Here is a 26,419-nt window from a genome sequence, read left to right on the forward strand (position 1 = left end):
TTTTTAAGGTAATATTTCGTAGTAATTTATTGTAAAGCTTTGTCTGGAAATGTATGTAAAGAAACACTTAACTGCTCAGCAAACATTTCAACTTGGATTACCCAGTGAAAATCATTTCTTAAAAAAAAGAAAGAAGTTTTTAATTTTAATTTTTTTTTCATGACATACTTTTTTTTGTTGTCTAATAAGATTAGAAAGAACAAGTTTGAATCCAAAATGGTAAAAAGAGTTACGATCTGTTGAGGAAAATATTCTTCTATTACAAACTGTTGCTTTCCAGATGTTATTTTTACATGTGATGCACATCTCATTTTAGAGTGAAGCTATTTTGTTTATGCCAGAATAAAGGGTGAATTTGATAAAAACTGGACTATCTTCTCATGAAACAGTGCTAATGTTCCCCCTGCTTGTTTTCTACAGGGAGTGCAGAATTATTAGGCAAGTTGTATTTTTGAGGAATAATTTTATTATTGAACAACAACCATGTTCTCAATGAACCCAAAAAACACATTAATATCAAAGCTGAATGGTTTTGGAAGTAGTTTTTAGTTTGTTTTTAGTTTTAGCTATTTTAGGGGGATATCTGTGTGTGCAGGTGACTATTACTGTGCATAATTATTAGGCAACTTAACAAAAACAAATATATACCCATTTCAATTATTTATTTTACCAGTGAAACCAATATAACATCTCCACATTCACAAATATACATTTCTGACATTCAAAACAAAACAAAAACAAATCAGCGACCAATATAGCCACCTTTCTTTGCACGGACACTCAAAAGCCTGCCATCCATGGATTCTGTCAGTGTTTTGATCTGTTCACCATCAACATTGCGTGCAGCAGCAACCACAGCCTCCCAGACACTGTTCAGAGAGGTGTACTGTTTTCCCTCCTTGTAAATCTCACATTTGATGATGGACCACAGGTTCTCAATGGGGTTCAGATCAGGTGAACAAGGAGGCCATGTCATTAGTTTTTTCTTCTTTTATACCCTTTCTTGCCAGCCACGCTGTGGAGTACTTGGACGCTGCGTGTGATGGAGCATTGTCCTGCATGAAAATCATGTTTTTCTTGAAGGATGCAGACTTCTTCCTGTACCACTGCTTGAAGAAGGTGTCTTCCAGAAACTGGCAGTAGGACTGGGAGTTGAGCTTGACTCCATCCTCAACCCGAAAAAGGCCCCACAAGCTCATCTTTGATGATACCAGCCCAAACCAGTACTCCACCTCCACCTTGCTGGCGTCTGAGTCGGACAGGAGCTCTCTGCCCTTTACCAATCCAGCCACGGGCCCATCCATCTGGCCCATCAAGACTCACTCTCATTTCATCAGTCCATAAAACCTTAGAAAAATCAGTCTTGAGATATTTCTTGGCCCAGTCTTGACGTTTCAGCTTGTGTGTCTTGTTCAGTGGTGGTCGTCTTTCAGCCTTTCTTACCTTGGCCATGTCTCTGAGTATTGCACACCTTGTGCTTTTGGGCACTCCAGTGATGTTGCAGCTCTGAAATATGGCCAAACTGGTGGCAAGTGGCATCTTGGCAGCTGCACGCTTGACTTTTCTCAGTTCATGGGCAGTTATTTTGCGCCTTGGTTTTTCCACACGCTTCTTGCGACCCTGTTGACTATTTTGAATGAAACGCTTGATTGTTCGATGATCACGCTTCAGAAGCTTTGCAATTTTAAGACTGCTGCATCCCTCTGCAAGATATCGCACTATTTTTGACTTTTCTGAGCCTGTCAAGTCCTTCTTTTGACCCATTTTGCCAAAGGAAAGGAAGTTGCCTAATAATTATGCACACCTGATATAGGGTGTTGATGTCATTAGACCACACCCCTTCTCATTACAGAGATGCACATCACCTAATATGCTTAATTGGTAGTGGGCTTTCGAGCCTATACAGCTTGGAGTAAGACAACATGCATGAAGAGGATGAAGTGGACAAAATACTCATTTGCCTAATAATTCTGCACTCTCTGTATATTTGTGAATGTGGAGATGTTATATTGGTTTCACTGGTAAAAATAAATAATTGAAATGGGTATATATTTGTTTTTTGTTAAGTTGCCTAATAATTATGCACAGTAATAGTCACCTGCACACACAGATATCCCCCTAAAATAGCTAAAACTAAAAACAAACTAAAAACTACTTCCAAAAACATTCAGCTTTGATATTAATGAGTTTTTTGGGTTCATTGAGAACATGGTTGTTGTTCAATAATAAAATTATTCCTCAAAAATACAACTTGCCTAATAATTCTGCACTCCCTGTATACAGCAATGCTTAAATAGTGACTGATCTTTTGCTCTCTCGAGTAAAAGGACTGAGACACTGCTGGTGTTTCTGTGGAGGCTGATGTAAGAAGTAAGCATGTGAAGATATGCCTGCTGTAGCCTCATGTACAGCCCACACTTCATGTTTGCAGAAAGCAATAAAGGGATTGCTCTGAGGGACCTGGTGACACAGGCAGCATTTGTCTTCTTTTATATAGACATAAATATTCCATTTTTAGTCTTTTTATGTGAGTTGTTAAGGGTTACATGAGCCAAGGCAGGGGCCCGCCCTGCCGTCATGTGAGTCATTGAGGTCACACGGGTTGACGCATGAATGGCAGGTAAATTACTGGGAAGTGATCCCAGGACTGTACTACAGGTGGCTGATAGTTGGTGTCATAGGCCACCACGTCTGTTCAATGATCGTTATTTGCAGATGGCCTCCTTAACGCCTCTCTCAAATTTTAATATCAGACAAAGATAACCCGAATAAATGAAAAATGCAGTTTTTAAATGATCATTTCATTTATTAAGGGGAAAAAAGCCTAACCTACTTGGCTCTGTGTGGAAAAAGTAAGTGCGTCACAAACCTAATAACTGGTTGTGCCACATTGGCAGCAAGAACTGCAATCCAGTGATTGTGATACCTGTCAATAAACCTTTGACATCACTGCAGAGGAATTTTGGCCCTGTCCTCTTTGTAGAATTGCTTTAATTCACTCACGTCAGAGGGTTTTCCATTTGAACTGCCTTTTTAACACCATACCAAAGCATCTTAATCTGATTTAAGTCCAGAGTTTGACTCGGTCACTCCAAAAACCTTCAGGTCTTGAACTGATGGTCGGACATCCTCCTTCAGAGCAGAATTCATGATTCCATCAGTTACAGCAAGTCGTCCTGAAGCAGCAAAGCAACTCCAGACCATCACACTACCACCACCATGTTTGACTGCTGCTGTGATGTTCTTTGTTTGAAACGCTGTTGGTTTTATGTCAGATGTAACAGGACTCAATTGTTCCAGAAGGTTCAGTTTTTGTCTCGTCAGTCCACAGAATATTTTCTTGTGGATCATCAAGATGTTTTTGGTAAATGTGAGACGAGCCTTTAGTCAGCAGTGGTTTTCTCCTTGAACTCTCTCATGGACGCCATTTTTGCCCAGTCTCTGTCTTATTGTTGAATCATGAACTCTGACCTTGACTGAGACAAGTGAGGCCTGCAGTTCTTTCAGTGTTGTTTTGGTTCTTATGTGACCTCCTTGAGTAATTTTGGAAGGTCGCTCGCTGCTGGGAAGGTTCACCACTGTTCCAAGTCTTCTCCATGTGTGGATAATGTCTCTCACTGTGTTTCACTGGAGACCCAAAACCTTAGAAATGGCTTTGTAACCTGTTCCAGAGTGATAGATGTCGCTGACTTTGTTTCTTTAAATTGTGGTTGGTGGGTCAGACAGGTTCTGTTTAAGTGATTTCTAACTTAAGCAGGTCTGGCAGTAATCAGGCCTGAGTGTGTTTAGTGAGACTGAACTCAGTTTTGGTTAATCACAATTAAATTCAAGATTTTCCCACAGGGCCAGAAAGGTTTGAATAAATTTTTTTTCCCTTAAGAAATGAAATCATCATTTGAAAACTGCATTTTGTGTTTACTCGGGGTACCTTTGTTTAATATTAAATTTGTATGATGATCTGAAACATGTAATTGTGACAAATATGCACAAAAAAACAGGAGGAAATCAGAAATGAGGAAGGGGGGAATACTTTATCACAGCACAGTATGTTAGGAATGGTTGTTTGGCCTTTCCTATGTAAAGATCTGAACACTCATCGCATATGTGCACAAATATGAACATTATCATTAAATTTAAGCACTTAGAAGATCTATGGGCATGAAAATTGGGAAAAATGTAAATTAAAATAACTGGATTTAACTATTACTGTAGCAAGCAATCGACAATTACATCTTGTACTTAAACATACCTTAAACTTAACTTGATGGCACTAGAGGAAACAGGCATGTTTTATCATCGGCTGTGTGCATGAGTAATGATGTCTGCACACGCCTGAGTACAGGAAAAAAACAAGTGACTCACTTAAAGCAGCATTTTGGGCTTCTGTTACAGGTTTTAAAGCAGCATCTGATAGCTGTGTCAGATTACCTGTGAATAAAAAGATTAGTTAGGGACCGATAATATTTAAATAACAAAGATATTTGGTTTTGACCTTTGAAACAGTCGCATGTTGTTTCTGTTTGTTTTGGTTGGGCTGAGGTAAAGCAGAGGTGAAGAGAAGTCTGTCATTCAGGAACCATAACCAGCCAAAAAAAAAAAGGTGTCTTTATCTGTTGTTTACTCAGTGTTTCAAATATTATATATTATCCATTTTTATAGCTTTGCACCGTGACGTTTCACAGCCACTCCTGTCTGTTATCGTCTCTAAGGGATCAGAGCTTTTTTCTCCTTCCCAGACCCCTTCACCTTAGTTCACTTTTATTTATAGCGCATTGCACAAGCTTCATATTGTAAGGTACATATGAGAAGGAAACCTCAATAATCAGCAGCACTTGGTGACAGCAGGGACTAAGAACCCCTTTTTAACAGAACAGAAGCAGTCACAGGGAGAGGCAGCCATCTGAGAGATCACCAACAAAAAACAGGTCAAAGCACTCTGGAGAGAGTGGGCTAAAGTTAATGACCTGCAGTAAAGGAGTGGAGGAAAATATCTCAGTGCATCATGGGAAGTCAGCCTGAGTGTAAGGCAGCACAGCCAGGGGATGGTTCAAGGTCAGTAATGTTGCTGTGAATGAGTCACTGCTATAGTCAAGCCTAGAGATTCGACTTTACTGTAAGTCCTCTGCTGTTGCTCTGATCTTTCTCTTCTTATTGGGAAAGAGAAAGAGAAACCTCCCCTCCATCAAACAGAAGAAATCATCGTCTTCATCACGTTTCCATGTCATTAAATTGTATTTAAAGGGAAGAGAAGAGAATAATAATGTTCAAGTAGTGGTACTGATCAGTGTGGTGCTATTCTTAAGAGATACAGTAATGTGCAAAATTCTTGAACCATCCCTCGTTTCTTTATATGTTGCAAGGAAAATTGGAAATAAGTGCAGGATTTATTGAAACGTGCAAACATACATGTAAATACAGTATATGGGTCAAAAACAGAGTTTGTACAATTCTATAGTCAATATTTGGTATGTTGACCATTATTTTTCACAAAGTCTGAGCTTCAAAGCTCTTCTTTGGATGTTTCTGCCTTTTGTTCTCTTCTCTGTCCACATGATCCCACACTGCTTCAATAATGTTGAGGTCCGGGCTTTGGGGAGGCCAATCCATGTGTCATGATGTGCGTGAGTAGAGGACACCTAAATGCAGACTGAAATTACTGGTAGGTCAAATGAAAAACTTTAAGCATACCTTTGATAAACAACCGAGGAAACAGTCCAAAAGAAAAACATGTATGAAAAAGTGGCAAAATCCAAGGAGTTAAGAAAAACCACAAGAGCAGGAAACCAGATACAAAAATAACTAAGAATATCATGGGGAGGAAAACCAAACGTACTGACAAAGAATAAGTTCAAACTGAAGCTAACAAGAAGTGACTGTCAAAATAAAGCAGGAAGTGAGAAGAGAGAATAAAACGGGGAAATGCAGATAGTTTCATTTACATTTCAAAAAAACAAAAAAGCCCCAACAAAGAGCTGTGAAGTGATCTGAAAGAACATAAAGACTAAAATGACTTGACCAGTAGCAGCGTCTACATCTAAACTTTTATCCTGTCAATCATTTACAGCTTCGCAATCGTGACCAGAAGCTGTATCCAGGTTACCGGTGCACGATGAGGAAGTGCTGCAGGGTACCTGTGAATGAAAAAGCCTTCCTGTTCGGCAGTTTTAGTCTGGTTTTCCTTCCCTGAAGGCGACTTGGGAGGTGTTCCACGAAAGCACCACTCAGGTATGTAACAAAACCAAGAGTTTATCTTTAAACGCTGCAGTTTTTTAACGGATTTCAATGACCTGATGTCTTCAAAACCTGCTTTCATCACATGCTGTGTATAATAGATGTGAGGAACAAGTGTCGGTAACATAAGTGAGGGTAATTTGCAGGGCTTTAACTGTTGAATGTTCATTTCATCAATACTGAGAGAAAATGGTGTGTGTTTTCTTTCTTTACCATCATGTAGAAAGTTCCTTTAGTTTTAGTTTAAATATTACAAAAAGCGAGATACACATAATGTTTGTTCATGGTGTTGTATTTAAAGCCTTTAAGCATTATCTAAAACTCTTTTAGTTGTTAGAGGAGAAACAGAAACACAGTTAAATCTTTAAAAAGTGGAAGCTAAACAAGGAAATTATAGCAGTTTAGTTGGTGTCAAGAAACCAGACAGAGATGACATAGGTCATTATGTACATTTGACTGTGTGCTTAGCTTCATTGTCAAATTCATTTATGGAAGTCAAACAACTCTGTGAATAATCATAAAACAGCACCTGGACACTATAAAGCGGTTTCTCACCGTGTAAGCTCATAAGACTGCATATCACAAGGTTACAGTGGGCTTAAATGGGGCCCAGTGAAATTCAAAGGTACTTATCGGTGTCTATAGTTTATAAATTAACTAAAGCTACCAAAAGAACAGCTATGATTTTATGTATCTACAGCAGATGAACAGTATCTGAAAGTGACGTCTTTAGAAACAGGAAAAAGCTGCATTTCAGTGGTGTTGGAGACCTTGTTAATGACGTGACAATGATCGCAAACACACTGCCAATGCAGTAAAATCATACCTGGATAGACAAAAACACAGTGGAACACTATCAGTCATAGATCGGCCTCCCCAGAGCCCGGACCTCAACATTATTGAAGCAGTGTGGGATCATGTTGACAGAGAACAGAACAAAAGGCAGAAACATCCAAAGAAGAGCTTTGAATGTCCTTCAAGAAGCCTGGAGAACTATTCCTGAAGACTACTTAAAAACATGACAAGAAAGCTGCCTAAGAGAGTTCAGACTGTGCTGAAGAATAAAGGTGGTCACGCCAAATAATGACTTTCAGGCTTGTTAGAATTGTACAAACTCTGTTTTTAACTTATATACTGTATTTACATGCATGTATGGGCATTTTTCAGTAAATCTGTGTCCATTTCCCATTTTTCTAACAACATATGTCCAGGCAATTTAACATTTCAGGAAATCTTTCTTGAAATAAAAGTGAAAGATACAAAACTAACAGTCTTATATATTAAGATAACTTTGAAGAATTTTCACACAGAGATACTAAATAAAAATGCCTACAGGGTACTTAAAAAGGAAGCACATATGGTATTTATAGGAAGTATGTCTGCACTGAGATGGTGAAGAGGAAGATAATCCAATTGAAATGCTGCCCTTTAGTCTTTGTTGGTGGTGCTTTGTTGCTCACTAACAGCTGTGCTTGTGTTTCTTTCCTCTCAGAGGGAGCAGCAGGTGCTTGTTCAGGAGGTAACCCAGGACACGAAGGAGGAGAAAACCCTGACGACTTGTGAGACGAGAACAGAAACAACAGCAAGACTGTGCTGGAGCACAGAAGAGTGAAACATGACAGAGGTGACATCGCCCACCTTCCACCTGTGTTCGGTCTCCTGTTGACACCTTCTGTAGGATCAGGAAATCCAGAGCTATGACCTACCTGGCTCACACAGGCCACGCCCAGTTTGGTGCTCTCGGGCTGGCCTGTTTGGGATGGATGCTCACCGGCGTGGCTCTTGGACTGATCCAGTGGAGGGTGTGGCAGGTATCGGACAGGACGGTGATCACCTCCGGTGTGGCATGGGTCGGACTCTGGAGGGTCTGCTTCGCCAGCCACACCGTGGTGAGCGAGGGCTTCAAGGTTATGTACTGCAGGTACATCATCCTCACCGATTCCTTCACACCACCTGAGATTGCTGCAGGTCAGGTCCTCATGCTCCTGTCTCTGCTGGTGGGGCTTTGTGGGAACGCTAGTGGTGTTTACTCCATGAGGATCGTCTACTTTGGGATAGGTAACAACTCTGCGGTCCGCCGCGGCTTCATCCTCACGGGAGTGCTGTGCCTCCTCGCTGCTGCGATATCGCTCGTGCCTCTCCTCTGGAATCTGAGCGCTGTGGTGACCAATCAGACCATCGAGTTCCCGCCCGAGTTTAAACTCCCCCCAGCACCTGAATCTCAGCACGTGGGAGGCGGCATTGGTGTCGGGATGGCAGGATCGGTCCTGATGATTGTCTCTGGGATTATTTTCTGCACATACCGATTACCAGAAAGGCCTCTGAGAGAGCAGGTGCACCAGGAAAATGACACCCGGGGGGAAGATAACCCCACATTTGAGCTTCAGGAACACTTATGAGGAGTTTGTGTGTGATAAAATAGACAAAAAAAGGTTTTTGCACAGACTTTACACTCGTTTCTTCCTTTTTAACTCCTCGAATATTTACAGTGACTCATCTAGTTTTATAATCTAAAGGAGGATGACTCATCTGCTGACAGCAAACACCCATAACGTCCTCACCTTCATGCCCGAGAAGCAGGCAAATGAAGATAACATGTTTCTTACAAAACAGACAACTCTTTAACTTATGGTTTAAAATTGGAGCCAAAGAAATTCATGTTCATGTTCACTGTATATACAAAAGCTGTTAAGCTACTTTAAAAACTGCATTGATGCGTTAATAACGCTCATCTGCTAAATCGCTGAATGTAAATGTTACAGTGTGCTGAACAAATTATTGTGTGCTGAAATTATTTTATTACACTTCCTTTTCAGATTACGTCACATTTTCAGTGTTTTATTGCACCTCAACTGAAGTAAATGTGAAAGTGAGAACACTGTGAAGGGGGTGTGTACAGCGATACCTTTAATCTGCGGATTTCTGAAAACAGCTCATCAATAAATTAAACACAAACATGAGTCACAAGAAAGGCACTAAGTGTCCCATCTGTAAGCTGTGCTATCGATGAATGTGGTTGTTTTGTCTCAAACGGAAAAATTCCCACCACTGCTCTTCAAAGGTCTAAAACAGTTTGCTATTTAACCCTCTTAATATTTTATTCTTGACTGTAAATACAAATGATTTTTACTGGTTTCCTTCTGCTCAGTCAGTATCTGACGTTTTCTACTTCCCTTCATGCTTTTGTCATGTAAGCTATTGTTCCTAATTTTATTCTTAAAACAAAGAACATGGTACAGTACATGGTAAATGACAACAATAAACAATATAAAAGAAAATGTTTTTTAAAAATTGGGAAATTATAAAGTACGTGATAAAATGCAAAAAAATTATAAATAATAAATAAGTAAAAAACTAAACTAGAAAAGTATAAACAAAATGAAATGCAAAAATATAAAAAAATATGGCCTACATTTTTAAATATTTTTACTAAAGATATAAAGAAAATAGCAATTACAAAAATTTAAAGCAGAATATAAAATTTATAAATTCCTAAAATTAAAAAGTCTAAAACTAAAATGCTAAATTACAATAAATACATAATAAAGAAAAATATCATGTATGATGCAAAATGCAAACTATTTTAAAAGTGTAAATTATAAATATAAAAGATGTATAAAATGTGTCTGGCTCTTAAAGCATGTAGTGAGTTCACTGATCCACTGCTCAGTATGAACATCCACCACTGGAACAGGACAAATATTATATGAACAGCATAACAGGACCACTTTAAATTATTGGACTACAACAAGTGCATAAAGCAGGCACACACACACACACACACACACACACGCACACACACACACAAACACAAACATGAAACACACCAAAGTTTTGTTTTTAAATATTTTATTCAAAAAAAGCCAAAAGCTCATCTCCAGAATTTCAAACCATCTGTATCAATGTTCCTCGAGTGGCGGACAGTCCCGTCACTTCACCGAGATCGGCGTTATGGCTCAAATCACAGCCCTGTACGTCTGGGTGGAGTTTGGGTGGAGCAGATATATCACCAATGCACAAAAAGGACAAATTTCAAACAGCCGGCCAGGTTGAGAAAATCTCATCTACCTATTTTTTTTTTTATGCACACACCTCTGGGGAATGACAGCCACTGATCATTACTTTATTTAACGTTGTTTTTCTACTATGAACTCTGAGGTGCTGCTTTAACCTGATTTAAATGTGAGCCAGAGCTCTGGGGCTGCGTTTACCTTCAGGAGGAACTTCATACAGTACACAGATTAAGAGTTTCATTCCAAAACCAGGAAAGAAAAGCTTTAAAAACACGCGCCGACACCACAGCAGAAGACCTTTCTTTGCACAAAACTGCCAGAGGACTTCAAAAATCTCTGTGACTGTCAGCGAGTAAAACGTGTCTATAACAGGTTTATATTTTCATACATAATTACAGAATGAAACCCTTGAACATATTAAAATAAAGACACTGGAGATATACATGGCATATCATTCACACACACTAATACTGAATACAACATATACACGTAAAAGTCATTTAAAAATGGGTTCAAATCTGAAGTAGTTTCATTTCAGGTTGGTTATTATCATCTTACAACATGGTGCAGTTTAAGAAACATGGCACACGGAGGATGATCAACACAAACTCTTATGTTGTCCACTTCTTATGGTGGACTGTCCACTAATCCAGCTGTTTATGAGCCCTGAATGTCACACAAAACATGTGGAATGAAACATCTAACCTGTTTCTTTTCTCCCCAAACATGAAAATGAAAGCTTAAAAGGAACAGTTCATCCAGAAATCCCTGACTATCACCACGCTTTTTTTTGTGCGTTTCTCAGATGCTTCACACGTACTGAATCATCCAACAGATGCTGAACATCATGTCTCAGTTTTCCATACAGTGAAAGATCCCAAAAAAATGTGGCCTGCTTCATAAGCCTCATAATTTCCCTTTAAAGGTGGTTAATTTAAATTATTCTGTTTAAAATGACCCAAAAGCTCCCTCAGAATGTAAAGAAACAAGTCCTGCGTGTTGTGTTTATAAGATGTCAACTGAGGCTGAACTAGGGCTGAGCTGTACTTTGACATTATACCAGTTTCTACCACAATATGGGTGCAGTGAGTCAGTGTGGCCTTTGTTTAGTCAGATAAATTATTAAGAAAACTTTTTTCTTAACAAACAGAGAAAGCCTCTGAGGAAATGGTGACAGGACTAAAAAGAAATAAAACGCTGCCCCCTGGTGATGAAAACTAAATTCTGCATGTTTGAATTTTACTTGAATTTGACTGAAATAGATGAGATTTGTCTTAAAAGTAAAACAAATAGATGATGTTTCTAAAGCTGGGGTACTGTAATAAATGATCATGATTATAATTCAATCATAAATTGAGCCGTTGTGAGTGACAGCAACCAGATGTGGGTCGCATGTTAACGCCAGGTGTTAATACAGCATGTGTTTCAGCTTCCTAACCAAACTGAGGATATGGTACTCCACCCCACTGACCAAATATGGTGATCCCATGGTGGCTACAACCCCAATATTTAGTTTCTTTTCCAATATAACCCAAGTAAACTGCTTGTGTATGTACTGTGTAATGTACAAATATAAAGGATATAGGCAAATTTTTTACTCCAAAGATCCATGTTTACTGGATTATAGAAGGCAAATAGCATAAGACCTCAAATCGGGCATTCTCAGCACGATCAGAAACAATCCAACCTGCTAAACTTGACAGCTTGCTCCAACCTTTTGTCAGGAGGAGTTACATTTAATCTATCTTGGTAAAGAGGTGGGGCACATTCAAAAGAAGATGATCAACTCAAACCTTCAAACTATCAAATCCCATACCGAACAAAAAACAGCGAGTACTCAAAATAGAGATTAACAAGGAAACCTGAAACTCGAGGGGTGAACTGAAACAGAGCAAACCTTTTCATTCTGCGTGAACTATTCCTTTTTCTGCAGCTGCTTATTATAGGATCATTTATTTCTTCTGATATAACTACATGGATGATTAAAAACAGGAAGGAAAAAGAACGTTTTTCTTGGTAAATGTGGGCTGAATTCATCCCTGCACTTCAGAGAACCGGTGGTCCATGTCCTCAGCCTGTTTGCCAGCCTGCCCACACACGCGGAAGCCCTAATTGAGTCCGTTTTGATCCAGATGGTTTGAAACTGAACAAAAATACGTACATACATAAAAAATAAAATACAAAATAAGTAAAAGAGAAAGAAATAAAAGGATTTAGAAATGTGGGAGGTTTAATCGTTCCAAAGTCCGCCAGTCTGTTCTTGATACACCTCGATGACATCCTCGTCCTCCATTCCCAGCTGGCATTAACACACAGCACAGAGACACGTTTTAGTACAACAGTAATTCACTTCCTGTTATTTGCAGCTCACCAAATCCTGCTTCACATCCAACCCCAACCCCTTCTTCACTACGTCCATGAACCTTCTCCCTGAGACTCGCCCCCACCCACTCCTTTGATTTAGATGATTGACCCCAGGTATTTAAATTCATCTACCTTCACCTTTCCACTTGGCTCTTTCTCTAATTCAAACACACGTATTCTGTCTTGCTTGTACTGATTTTATTTCCTCATCTCTCCAGAGCACACCTCCACCTGTCTGGGCTCTCTTCCATCTGCTCCCTACTCTCACTACAGGTCACAGTGTCATTTGCAAACAAACTGACCTCATCTGTCAACACGTCCATCAACCCTACAAACATGGTTCTCAGAGCTAATGCCTGATGTTATTCTACTTGATGTAATCTGTTAGTGCAGTGGATAAATGCATAGCCGCATTAATACATCAGAATGTTTTACTAACATAAAAAAAAAAAAAAAAAATCATTCAAATATGTGCTTAAAGTATTCATAATAAAGTTTAAGGGCCATGCAAACAAGTTTTACACAAGTTTCCAAGGGAAAAAACAAATAAAAACAAAAATAGGAAATCATGAAATGGATTTAAGATATGAGAGAAACCTGGAAAGAACTGGAGCGTTCACAGGGCTGCAAATTCAAACAATTACCACAGTGTAACACAAAGTCAGTTAAACTTCAGGGATATCAGTGTGTCCAGTTAGGAAGCAGAAACCACCCTGAATCCATTTCAGCTGCTTTAATGTAACTGTTTAGCAGACTGATTTCTCTCTAGTTTAGCTTTGTGTTAGTGTCCTTGTCACTGCTGGTAGCAGTGCTGGAGACCTGCAGCCCATTCAGAATGATCAGGTAGTCCAGCTCCTCCAGGACAAGACAAAACAGTTTGTTGTGTCTTACAGCACAGTTTCAAGAGTGGAGGAGATAATCAGGGGATGGGCTGTCACACAAGCAGAGGTGGACAGTTCAGTAGAAGAAGACCAATCCAGCAGCAAGACGACCTCCAGCGAGCTGTTGGTGAGCATGTTTCTGACCAACAATCAGAAACCAACTTCATGAGGATGATATGAGGGCCATGCACTCACAGCGGCATGCAGTACTTGCTAGAAAACACCAGAACTGGCAGGTCCTCCTACTGGTGCCCCGTTGCCTTCACAGACAAGAGCAGATTCACAGTGAACACAGGTTACAGATGTGAAAGTGTCTGGAGAAGCCGTGGAGAGTGTTATGTTGTCTGTGGCACTGTTATCCTGCCACTGTTTGGCAGTGGGTCAGTGATGGTTTGGGAAGGCAACTCCCTGGTGAAAAAAAAAAAAAATCATCTTGCGACGTCCCATCCTGGAGAAGCTGGACTACCTGTGCAACCTGAGGCCTGCCACCATCTCATGCTACCAGCAGTGATGAGGCCAGTAAAAAATCTAAACTATAGAAAAATCATTCAGGAGGAATAAGGAGAGAGTACTGGTCTGTGTCCATCATGTGCTAAACTGTCTTGTTGTTTGCTCCCCAGTGTACCTGTTGTCATTTTGATTTTACTGACTATGTTACACTGTGATGATTCTTTGTTTTTTTTTTTAACAGTGAATAACAGGGTATTAAAACACACATCAGGAATCCAGATCCAGGACAGGTTTATGGAAACTTCAGTAATTTAACAGAAAGGATGAAGGAACATGCATCTCTACAGAAAGGAGGGACTCTGGATAAATGTGGGGAAGAGCTTAAGAGGACAGTAAAGCCTAAAGATGAAAGGTTACCTCTTTGGGAGTCTGGTTGTCTGCGATTCTCTGTCCTTCAAACAAAAACCTTAGCGTGCTCGCTGGGACGCCCTGGAGGGAAAACACAAATGCACAGAGGTTGGGTTTTTTTTGTTTGTTTTTTTAAAGTGACTTACTCCTGAGCTCTCAGCCCTCTCTGTGTGTGGCCTGGAGTCAAACCTGTGTCACTGAGTAACTGGGAGTGACTGATTTACCTGTCTCTGGCTGTATGACTCCTTCAGCTTCTTTAGATGTGTTGTCATTTTCACCTTAAAGTGGATTTCACTGCTGTCCTGTGGAGGCAAGCAAGGCAGTGATAAGAAACACAATCCCAGGAACTTTATTGTGTTTATGAACCGCCGCTTGCCTGAAAATAACCTTCACTTTATATTGTGTTAAGTCAGATTCCACAGCGCAGGCGGACTGTAACACTTAATAACTTGACTCCGTGTCATACACTTCTTTGTGCTTTTCATTGTAAAAGCGTTTCCTAGCATGAATTTTGCTACAATGTCTCAAAGTTTTTACAGGATTTGGTTCACTGGTGTGTCAAAGACAAGAGACTTTATTGAAATTTTCCACTTCTAATTAATACTTTGTTAAATTTTTCAACTCTTTTTTTCCAGTTATTTCAGAAATCTAAATGTTTTGAGAGTCTGACACAGTTTAAAATATTCCACATCTCCACAGGGTCAGCAGCCTGAACAGAGAAACCCAGCCCTCCCTCTCCCCAGCCACCTTCTCCAGTTTATCAGAGGGAACACGTGAAAATCCCACTCTAGCGGACAACAGTGCCTTTTATATGTACGCAAACGCGCGTTGCAACTTTTTATCTGGTGCGCGTCTTTTATTTTGACAGCGAATGCGCACCTGCGGACCACTTATGTGAACCCCTGGATATAATCGTTTCAACGAGTCCTGGGTTTGTCCCTGGGCCTCCTCCTGGTAGGACTTGACTGGAACATCTCACCTGGCTCCTTTGGGCCAGGCACGCACCTCTTGATTTTTGTAACCTCACAAGTTGTGCTGTTTCCACCACAGCCGGGTTGAAGCCACAATTGTGCAGTCGTGTTAGTTTTTACCACTGATAACCTCAGAGACACCCAAACTACTATTGAAACATCAGAAATCACAATCAAGTTGAAGCCTTGATTGTCAAGTCAAAGTTTAAAAACACAGACTTACATTTTTCCATCCATTGGGCAGTAGTAGGGGAGGCATATTTGAACTATTCATGGCAGGAAACATTTTTATGACTAAAAATATCACAACACCACATAGAAATGTACAGCACTCGCTCACTTGAAAGGTGATGTGCCGACGCTGCCTAACAGAGTCTGTGAAGAGATGGGAATAAAAACTATCCGAGTTTCCCTGAACCACTCGTGTAGTTAGCTTCTAGCTTCTAAGCCCCAGCAGTCATACTATTCTTACAAGTAGAGCTGGGCGATATAAGATTTTTTCATATCACGATATGTTTTTTTTTTATTTCAGGCGATAACGATATATATCACGATATAAGCCAAGTAACTATATTTGTAAGATTTAAATGTGCCGTTGCTCACAAGTAAAATGTGAAATAATCAGCAGCTTGTTTTGATTTAAATATTTATTTCCCATAATAAGTTCAACAGGGTAGATGTACTTAAGGAACATGAGACTTCAGTTTCAAATAAATAAAGGCAAATACTGCAAACTACACAAAAGGCAGCCGCTAAAGCATTTAAGTTTCAAAATAGAACAAACAAAACAGACTACTAAATTGTCAATTTCACTTAGAAACAAAATTTTAATTCTAAAAATAAATCTTAGTTTGTTTTACAGAAGAACAGACAAAATTGACTAACTTTTGTCAATATCAAATAAACTGAGAAACTAAAAGGAAATTCTCAATCTCTCCTTGTTGTATAGCTTAGCTTTTCAAACACTTTTAACAGTTACTTTAGTCTGACAAAAGCCGAATGACGAATTAGCGCTTTCAGTCAGAGACTGAGCATGCACCGCTTTATTGTATTTCCAGACTTGCTTTCGGCACAATTTACAGTGCGCTACTCTGTTTTTTGTCAGACTTGAAATAGCCGAAATACTTTCACACTACGGAACTTCTGTGGCCCTTCCATTCGACAATCTCTCCGGCATTGGAACCATCATCGGTTTTCTTTTCGGTAACCTTCCGTCACGCTGTCGGTTGATTTTTCTCTAGTCGGCATCTCATTTCCTTCATTACCTGGGCAGCCCGGCTGCAAAAACAAATAGACGTGTGCCTTTGCACTTGTGCTGTACGTCACGTGACGTGACGCTGCGGCTGTGATTGGTTCGGCTCTGCGCTACTTAATTTGGATTGGCTGTTCTTTTTTTTCTTTTTTTTAAGAGGACAAGGGAGATGAGGCCTATCGCAATAGTTTAATTTTTCTATCGAGAAAAAATTATTTCGCAATACATATCGTTATCGTTCTATCGCCCAGCTCTACTTACAAGCATCAGCTTGTATTCTCGCTTGTCTGGAAACCGGTTTCATTAAACATGCATATTAATCACCCACTATTGTCCTTTCCATTTTTGGTGTGGCGTAGGACCTGGGTCATGCCAGTGACAGTAATATTTATCTTTAACTTTGTCTATTCTGTCCTTTGATGAAATTGTTGCCAAGTATGACTTAGCCCGCAGCCAGTTCTTTAGATATTTACAACTGAGAGATATTATTAGAACATAGCAAATCAGTCCTTGTCCATTCCTGGCGTATCAACACTCGAAGAAATGATGGTGAAAGATTGCCAGGGAAGGGGCTTGACTTCTAAAGTGTATAATGAACTGGTGGCTGCCTCGCCAGAAACATCAGTAAAAAAGCTTGAGTCCTGGGCCGTTTATCAATGCCCAAGTACGCGAGTACGTACTCGCGTTCTCGGTGAGTACGTACTCGCCGAGAACGCACTGGAGTACGTACCCGCTGAGAACGCACGGGAGTACGTACCCGCCGAGAACACGAGCACGGACTCGCGATATGTACAATTGGAACACCTGCGTACGTGATGATGTCACAGGTCCGGAGTTTTACTGCCGTCCCCTCCTAATTTAACTGTGAGTAACATGTTATGAAGCTTAACTGTAATCACAGCCAAACGGTTTACTCAGGAACAAATAAAACACTGAAATAAACCAAACATTAACATTTAGAAGTGATCTAAGTGACTTATATATCATTTTAACCTCAGTAGTGAAACCTCTATTAATAAAAATAGTGTACATGTACATACGTGTACATACCTTAATAAAAAGAAGCAGGTGAGATGTTAGAACGCTTTTATTTCTATTCTAGTGGACACTCAATACTATAGACAGCTGCTGGAGTTTCTTTAACCTGAGTAGTGAGAAGTCCATGAGCGGGGGGTGAAAACGATGTGCCGGGAGTCCGCTGTTGAGTTTTGGACGAAATCTGCATTCTGGGATATGTAGCTGTCCCAAGTCCACACCGATGCATGCTCGATAAAGCGGGCGGATCGAGAACACATCCGGGACTTTTTCGCGTTCTCGGCTTGATGCGTGCCAATTGGAACAGTACTTGGTCTCCGACTGATGACGTATCACGAGTACACGAGAACGCAGCACGCACAAGCACGCATATTGATAAACGCCCCTGGAGAGAGGACTTACAGGAGAACATCTCCATTGAAGAGTGTGAGAGGGCTTGTGCCAAGGTACAATCTTAAACAGTGAACACTCATTTAAATTTCTTGCAGTACAACTGGTTAAAGCGTACTTATATGACTCCAGTCAAACTTTACGCTTTCTACAGTACCATCCTGGATGTTTGCATAAAATGTGACGAGGAAAAGTGCACGATTTTCCCCTGTTTGTGGCAGTGTCCTGAAATTAGGAAATTCTGTGAAGAAGTAAAACAATGCACTGAAGAAATATTAGAAATAAAAATACATTTAGAACCTAAACTTTTTCTGCTGGGTATTTACCCAGCTAATTGTAACATAACAAGGAAGCATCGGCTATTTTTAGACATAAGGCTGCTGATGGCCAAGAGAATGTCTGCAATTGCTTGGAAAGAGGTGGATAGACCATCCATCCATCCATCCATCCATTCACTTCCGCTTATCCTTTTCAGGGTCGCGGGGGGCGCTGGAGCCTATCCCAGCTGTCATAGGGCGAGAGGCGGGGTACGCCCTGGACAGGTCGCCAGTCTGTCGCAGGGCCAACACACAGGGACAGACAACCATTCGCACTCACATTCACACCTAGTGGCAATTTGGATTATCCAATTAACCTATCCCCACAAGCTGCATGTCTTTGGACGGTGGGAGGAAGCCGGAGTACCCGGAGAGAACCCACGCAAACACGGGGAGAACATGCAAACTCCACACAGAAAGAACCCGGCCTGATGGTGGAATTGAACTCAGGACCTTCTTGCTGTGCGGCAACAGTGCTAACCACCGCGCCACCGTGCTGCCCGTGGATAGACCAAGGATGGGTAAATTGATTTCAGAATTAACATCAACTCTGCCCTTAGAAAAGATAACCTACGCAATCAGGGGTAAACAACAAAGCTCTGATAGCATCTTCAAAAAACTTTCTTGCAAATAAAGGCTTGCCCGTTTGGTGGAAGCTTTTGGAGATGACTCATAAGTGGCCCTCTGCAGTCCATTTGGGAATATGTTTATTGCTTGGCATTGAACGACTACTTTGTAATTTACGTGTAACGTATACCTGCGACTGTGAGTAATGTATGGTGGGAGTCCCACACAGTTACCCCCCGCCTTTTCTTTCATTTTTATGGTGATATATGTACTACTGCAGTATGTGTAGTTTGTAGTGTATGTAAGTTTAGTTACTTGTTTTGTTATGTTTTAGTGGTTGTGTACAGGTGTTATGTTTGAAAATAAATAAAGACACTGTAAGAAAAAAACCCATTGTCTTATTGTGCATTTTGTCTCATTTTGGGAAATACATTATACTCATAATACATGAAAAGCAAGGTGGAGGAAGTCTAAAACTATAGAAAAAGAATAATTCCACTATTATTTAAGATGTTTGATTTCACAGTTACTGTCATTATGGTGTACAGCATCGAGCCTAGCCCTTAAATAGACTGTGATCAGATCTCAGCAGCCTGAACACAAAGTTTTCAATATGCTGAAGGCTAAAAAACACACTTTTACAAACAGAGACAGAGTGTAAAAATATAGAGGAAATGTCTTTAGCCATTAGGGTCAAAGGACTGGGATAGAAACATGACTGACTGTCATTGTTTATGTTGTAATCCATTAAGTGCCAATCATCCCTACATTATAGTTGTTAAAGCTTGTAGTGAAACTTATAAAATCCTAAAATAACTGAACATTTTCAGACAAAACTAAGCAGCAAAAAATAGAACACATTATGGAAACCAATTGAAACTAATTTCAAAGCAAAAAAAAAAATATGATGTGAAAATGATGTGCTCACTGAGTGGCTAAACTTCTTTGTGAGGAGGATTCATGGGATTTATCGAGCCTGGAAAAAATTTGAGCTAAAACAAACAGATGCTCAGCTGCTGTAGGAAACTGTGTGGTTATTAAAATCCACTGTGAAAGAGAGGAGGATGACCTTCCTCAGGGTGATTTAAATGCACCTATACGTGCGGCTCTTTCCACCCAGAAAAATTCACAGTTGACAGCAGAGATGTGAATCCAAAGAAAATAAAACTACGAGGATACATATCCAAGTAGGGCTGTTCGATATAACGATATATATCAGATGACGATATAAAAACGCCTATCGTTTCATTTTACGCTATCGTTTGTTTCGTGGTGTCGCAAAATAAACTGTTTACGGCAATATTTTTTCATTATTTTGATGGTCACTGTAGTGGCTATATTAATTTCCTAAAGTTCTCTCTTTCTCTTATATTTAATATAACCACACTACAGACGGACAAGTGCTTGTTTTTATGCGTTGTCGTTAGCAACAACGACGGTAAAACCACCTCGTGTCCGCTTGTTTATTTTCCACATAAACCTTTCACAATAAAGCTCAAGATCCTGTTAAGACTTTTCAAAATAAACTGAATCACGTGAAAGATGCAGAGTATTTACGGATGAGAAGCAAAAAAGAGCCGTCAGGTGCTAAAAAATAAATCTTAGACTCAAACGTTAGAACAGGCTTTTCCCCGCAGCACGCTGTGTAATAAATACTCACAAAGAAAACGGCGGCCGTTACAACCTATGTCTAAAAATGTATCGTTTCATGCATCAGTTAAAACACTCGACTCCAGGTACGCGACGCCCAGCTGGAAACACTTCACGCAAGTCGAGCTGCCCGACATTCACAGAATTTACAGAAAATGTTACATTTTTGTGATTTATATTGTTATTGGACGATAGATGTCTTAATATCGGGATATGAGATTTTGGTCATATCGCACGGCCCTATATCCAAGCTTGCTTTGTGTTAGCGGGCTTGACAAAGCCTAAACGCTCTTCCAGAGATAGTGGGTGTCATGACACTATCATCTTTCTCCATTAACTCAGGCTTTCTGCTTCACCCTCCTCGCATGTTAACATAAAAGGGACTGTTCATTGTGTCATTTCACGCTTCCTCCTCACAAAATGGATCAACTGAGCACCGTCCACTCCAATCAGAGACATCATCACTGAGATCTTTTCATTAATTAGTGAGTTCACGAGTTACTTTATGAATAAATATATCCATTTTACCACCCAGTGTGCTTTCAGTCAGCATATTAACTGCACATTAGAGCTGTGATACTCAAGACTGCTCAGTATGTTCACATCTGACTGTCTCCAATAACGTAATAAAGGAGGAAATCTCTGCTTTGTTGCCAGGCCAAAGTTAAATTATCTGTATTGATTGAACAGAACTATGTGAGCAGCAACCTCCCAATGTAACCGCTCAGTTTTCTAATCCATGCCATTAACTGCAAATCCAGCAGTGTAGAGCAGATTCAGCAGCATTACGGCCTAACAAAAAGACATACAGATTCTCTGCATCACCGACTGAATTCATTTAAATTTCAGAATTAAAGCGATGCACAGTTTGCACGGCTGTAACCTTTTATGAAGGCTTCACAGAACAGAATTGCTACTTTCTTGTCAATCAGAACATAGACCAGTTTGCACACATCAGAATGAAACTTAGGTGCATTTACTCACAATGAGACTGTAAGGTATAAAGCATTAAAAAAAAAAAAAAAAAGAAGGATATTTACATGTAATAATAGAGGAAAAATCTGTCTATATAAATATTCATAGTAAAAAAAAAAAACCCACCCCAAACTGAATAGGATCTTAAAAATATACTGCACAGCAATACAGCAGCCAAACAAAGCAGCGCACATTCACCATTCCAGACATACTGGACTGTCCTACATATAAGGTCAATTTCAGAAGTTTGCCTCATGCGTATATGGAGAAGGGCAGGGGTTACTGTGAGGGGTCACATCTCAAGGTGCATGGCAGACCATCTTTGATGGCTTTGTGGCCAGCATCTGTGACATTCAGTGGTCTTTTTTGTTTTGTTAATGCCACACAAAGCAAAACAAACATAAAAACTTCGACACTACACACTAACGGTTCACTACAAACACGCTAAATATCTCAAATCTCTCAACTTGCCGTTTTCTTTTTCAGCACCATCACTCCCACAACTTCCCCCTGTTCCTCAGCAACCAAATGCCATGTGTTACCATATAACTTTTTCAGGAAAGTCATGTTTTGTTTTGTTTTCATCTCAAGCACTTTCTGCGTGCGAGCGCTGAATATCTAAGAAAAAGCATGGCATCAATTATTTATCACAGCTCTGGTTTTATCAACTCAAAGTCTGTTTTCCCTTTCAGAAACACAACAGAGAAACAGATTTCCCTGACGTTTGTGACATACAGGTGTATATCGTAGGGCTGCAACTAAAGGACTATTTTGGTAGACAACTAATCTGCCAATTTTTCTTTGATTAGTCAGTTGATCAATGACTATTTTAATAACTCTTATCTCCACTTCCTTTGGGCAAACCTCCTGTTCTAGGCTCCAGTACTTCAGCTGCTCAAGCCTGCCCACCTGTGAATATCACCCTGCTGTCTTGTCCCACAGCAAATTAAAATAATGACCCAGGAAACATTTGTTCACATAAACAAGCTCATCTATACGTGCTCAATGCCAGTTAAACTGTTTGACTATATACATAATTAATTACTGATATGGGCAAAACCACAAATTAACTACCTAACATTAGGTGGGAGAGGTTTACTATTCACAGGGGTGCACGTAAGTGGTCCGCAGGTGCGCACTCGCTGTCAAAATAAAAGACGCGCACCAGATAAGACGTTGCAACGCGCGTTTGCGTACATATGATTTTCTGGAGGACAGACATTTGTTTAGAACTCTTAAAGATGTCGAAGAAGCAAGCTCCTTTAAGCAATTACTTTGGTGTTCCTCCACCTCCAAAGAAATGTCAGGAGTCCGAATCGCAAAAGAAGCGCGTATTCTTGGAAAAGTGGTTGAAGGAGGTGAGCTGGCTTCAAACAAATGATGAACGCACAGAGATGTGGTGCAGAATATGCTGTGAAAATCCCACTCTAGCGGACAAAAACAGTGCCTTTTATATGTACGCAAACGCGCGTTGCAACTTCTTATCTGGTGCGCGTCTTTTATTTTGACAGTGAATGTGCACCTGCGGACCACTTTTGTGCACCCCTGACTATTCAGAATAAACACTAATATTAATGTGAGAAGAAAAAAGACAAACTAGGAGACAGTGTAGCTACTCCTGTTTAAAGGTTTACTATCGCATTTCACTCATTGGCTAACAAAACATGTTTGCTTAGCTAGCATCACCCTAAGAAGTTTCCAACAGGTAAGCTAACATAAATATTAGTGTACAAACACTAACATAAACAAGGTAACAATGCGACACACTAACTTAGGTCCCTAAAACTGTCCCAGTCAAGAGTTGAGGTCACAGCTCCAGGGTGCCGGCATTTTAAATCCTCATGCACTGCAAGTGCTGTCATGTCTTTGCACAGTCTGCATTTAAATTTGTCTGTTTTCTGCGTAATGCTTCCACATTGTTTACAATAGTATATTGTCTCATTAATGCTCTGCCTAACTATAAAACTATGTTGTAACAACCCTTAAAACATGGTTGAAGATTGTTTCCCCCATCTCTCGTTTGCTTTTAAACTTTGCCTTATCACTCGTTAAACACAGCGATACCAAAAGATAATAAATAGCCAATAATAGCCGATAACCTCAATTTGCTGATAAATCAGTCAGGTTCTAAGGGTAAGTGAATAAAACAGAAAGACACCCCCCATGTATGTCAAACTTGCTTCGTAATAAAGGAACCAACTTAAAGGACCACCACCTTTGAGATATTGCAGCATCAATCAAGATAAAGCCAAATATTATATTTTTGTTAAAAGAGCCACTGAGTAGATTTATGGTTGTGGATCTGTAGTTTCAGTTTATGTACACTTTATTTACTTATTAAAGTATAAGAATCCTACGAATGCAAATATGCAAATGTTTGGTCATGGAGTGTAGCAGGATTTTGATAACAAAAAAAACTGGTTATGTCTGATAAGACAGTGTAAAGTGACAGCCTTTACTCTAACAGTCTCTCCCTCCTCCCTGGAGCTGACTCTACACTGACACTGGTACAAAAAGAAAATATAACAAAAATAACACTAAAAATATGTAAGAAAGCATCATTAATATCATCTAACACATACACACCTGACCAATCACTTTTAATTTGATGTACTCTCCATCTTTTTTATCCCCTCCGTCTTGGCTGGATGGTTTTGTCTCCTAAAAATAAACAAAAAAACCGTAAATAAACAAAACACCTCCAAGCACGACACACACACTCATATATATAAATATTTATTTAATTCCAAGCCGGGCCGACACCCGAGTGTCACTGCTTTGGAAAACCATGTCACTCTGTTTTGTAACAGTTTCTGTTTCGTATTACTGCCAACAACCATTGCTCCACAGCAGAACTTTAAATAAGAAACCAGAGCTAGCCGCTAGCGGCTAAATAAGCTGTGACTTCAGGCCCGAAGCTACACGAGCTAACAGCTAGCATATTAGATAACTCGATACGAGGCAGCGGGCATAAATAAACAGCAAGCAGCCTTTTTCCGTTTTCTGCTGGTGATAAAACAACACAGAGCCTTCGGAGCGCATTTCTTACCGTATCTGACATGCTTTTTCTCTGTGTGTGCCGAGGAAAATACACTGACAATAGATGAAGCGTTAGCTCACAGGCGCAGCTCCGGGTTGATGTTATTCGACAACCGGAATTGACGCATGGGGTTGCTTCTTTCAAAAATAAGAGTCTCTCCAAAGTGAAGCACAGACATGATCGTTTAATTTTGAAAAATATAGTTGGGGTCGCTAATCTTTACTCTCAAAAGAGCTAATTTTACCCTATTTTGACTGTAAAAAAACCAAAAACAAAACAACAACAAAAAACACACTTGAGCCCTACAATAAAGCCTATTACATATAAATTACCTTGTATCAATGTTACTAATAGGTGTAAATGATTAAAATGTATTCCTATCTTCTTTATTACCAAATAAACTGAATAATTGTGGTACAAAATATCCAGTAAAATGCTCTGCAAACCACTTTGAGCCCTACTTGTGATTTTACAAATATATAAAATTTGACATAGGCTACTTTTACAAAAGAAAAAAAATAATTTTAATTTCAATTTAAACAAAAAATTTTTTTTTTTTTAAATGCCAGTTTTGATGTAATTTTGACTAAAGTACAGATGTAGATAAACCTTGCTGGAAGTGAAAGAAGCCAAATTTGTCCACATACTTAGTTACCATTTTTCTTTCTTTAACCTTATGGATCTTGAATTGTTAGCTGAGAAGACCCAAGGCTTGAGAATTCAGCGAACAGGCTGCACATTTTTACAATCATAGAATATGAAGAGTTCCTTACACTAGTGCTGAATAAAGTTCCAAAAATGAATATCCACTGATCACATTTATATAGTGTTTTGTTGTTATTTTAAAAGAAGAGGAAGCCATCGGAGATGGGTAAAAAAAGAAAAAAGAAAAAAAAAGCCATATGTAGCGCAGGTTTGTGACCCTGAAACTGTGGCCTGTTGTTATGAGGCCAGGCTATGGTTTTTCTGTCCAAGAAGGCTGACCAAGATAAAGCCAGCAAAGGTCCACATATTGGACAGCTGTATTATAACATATCACATGAAGAACTATATAAATTTTTGTAACTTCATAAATTTGAATTTCCCCATAACAGGTTATTTTTACAACAAGTGGCTCTGTGGTGTAGTGGTCAAAAAATTTGAGAGGGTGGAGACACAAACTCAGTCTCCACTCAGTGTCCTTAGTGTACGTGCTGGTCCCAAGCCTGGATAAATGGGAGGGTTGTGTCAGTAAGGACATCTGGTGTGAACTCTGTGCCAAGGCAACAACTTTTGCACATCTATCGGCTGTGGCACACCCTTGGGAAAATAAAGGCACAGCCAAAAGTGTTGTTTCGAAAATGTTTTGATTATTCTAAATCTACAAATTGTTACAACACTGAGTGAAACCCCCCATATCAGACAGCCCCGTATGAGCAAGCACTTGGTGACAGTGGGGAGGAAGAACTGCCTTTTAATAGGAAATGAACTTCCAACACAAGCAGATTGAGGGAGGGTCGGCCATCTGCCCGACTGGTCACCAAGGCAGACTATTTTACAATATAATATATGTATAATGTAATGTTTGACCATTAGAGTGTGATATAAATCTTTGCTGATAGTAAATGCAAGTTTATGGACACGGTAAATAATTAAACCCGGTATTTATTTAAAAAGTATGGAAAAATATCTATAAAACATTTAAATGGAAAATTCCTTTATTTTAAAATGGTACATTGTACTTTTTTATGGACTCTTGCCCCTTTTCAGTGTACTTTTATAGCACAGAAAAAACTTTTTTTTTGAAAACGGACTAATAATGTGGTGAATATGCAGCACAGAGTACAGACGTTTTATGTTTTTTAAAGAACAATGTTTATATTTTTATGGAAGGAA

General features: G+C 39.6%; 2 protein-coding genes across 2 annotated transcripts; one reads left to right on the forward strand and one right to left on the reverse strand.

Annotated features, from left to right (window-relative positions):
* The first annotated feature begins 5,561 nt into the window (after positions 1 to 5,561).
* LOC116317288 (claudin-34-like) lies at positions 5,562 to 9,405 on the forward strand. The gene is made up of 3 exons (XM_039607284.1): positions 5,562 to 5,659; positions 6,065 to 6,225; positions 7,724 to 9,405. The coding sequence occupies exon 3, from the start codon at positions 7,929 to 7,931 to the stop codon at positions 8,628 to 8,630; it is 702 nt and encodes a 233-aa protein (XP_039463218.1). The 5' UTR covers positions 5,562 to 5,659; positions 6,065 to 6,225; positions 7,724 to 7,928; the 3' UTR covers positions 8,631 to 9,405.
* Positions 9,406 to 10,063: 658 nt separating this feature from the next.
* On the reverse strand, positions 10,064 to 24,690 carry sumo1 (small ubiquitin like modifier 1). The gene is made up of 5 exons (XM_031735812.2): positions 24,554 to 24,690; positions 24,091 to 24,165; positions 14,572 to 14,649; positions 14,357 to 14,428; positions 10,064 to 12,543 (listed from the first exon to the last, which is right to left on the reverse strand). The coding sequence occupies exons 1-5, from the start codon at positions 24,563 to 24,565 to the stop codon at positions 12,475 to 12,477; spliced, it is 306 nt and encodes a 101-aa protein (XP_031591672.1). The 5' UTR covers positions 24,566 to 24,690; the 3' UTR covers positions 10,064 to 12,474.
* Positions 24,691 to 26,419: the final 1,729 nt, after the last annotated feature.

This window comes from Oreochromis aureus, linkage group 23, assembly GCF_013358895.1.
Source record: "Oreochromis aureus strain Israel breed Guangdong linkage group 23, ZZ_aureus, whole genome shotgun sequence".
NCBI classification, from domain to species: domain Eukaryota; kingdom Metazoa; phylum Chordata; class Actinopteri; order Cichliformes; family Cichlidae; genus Oreochromis; species Oreochromis aureus.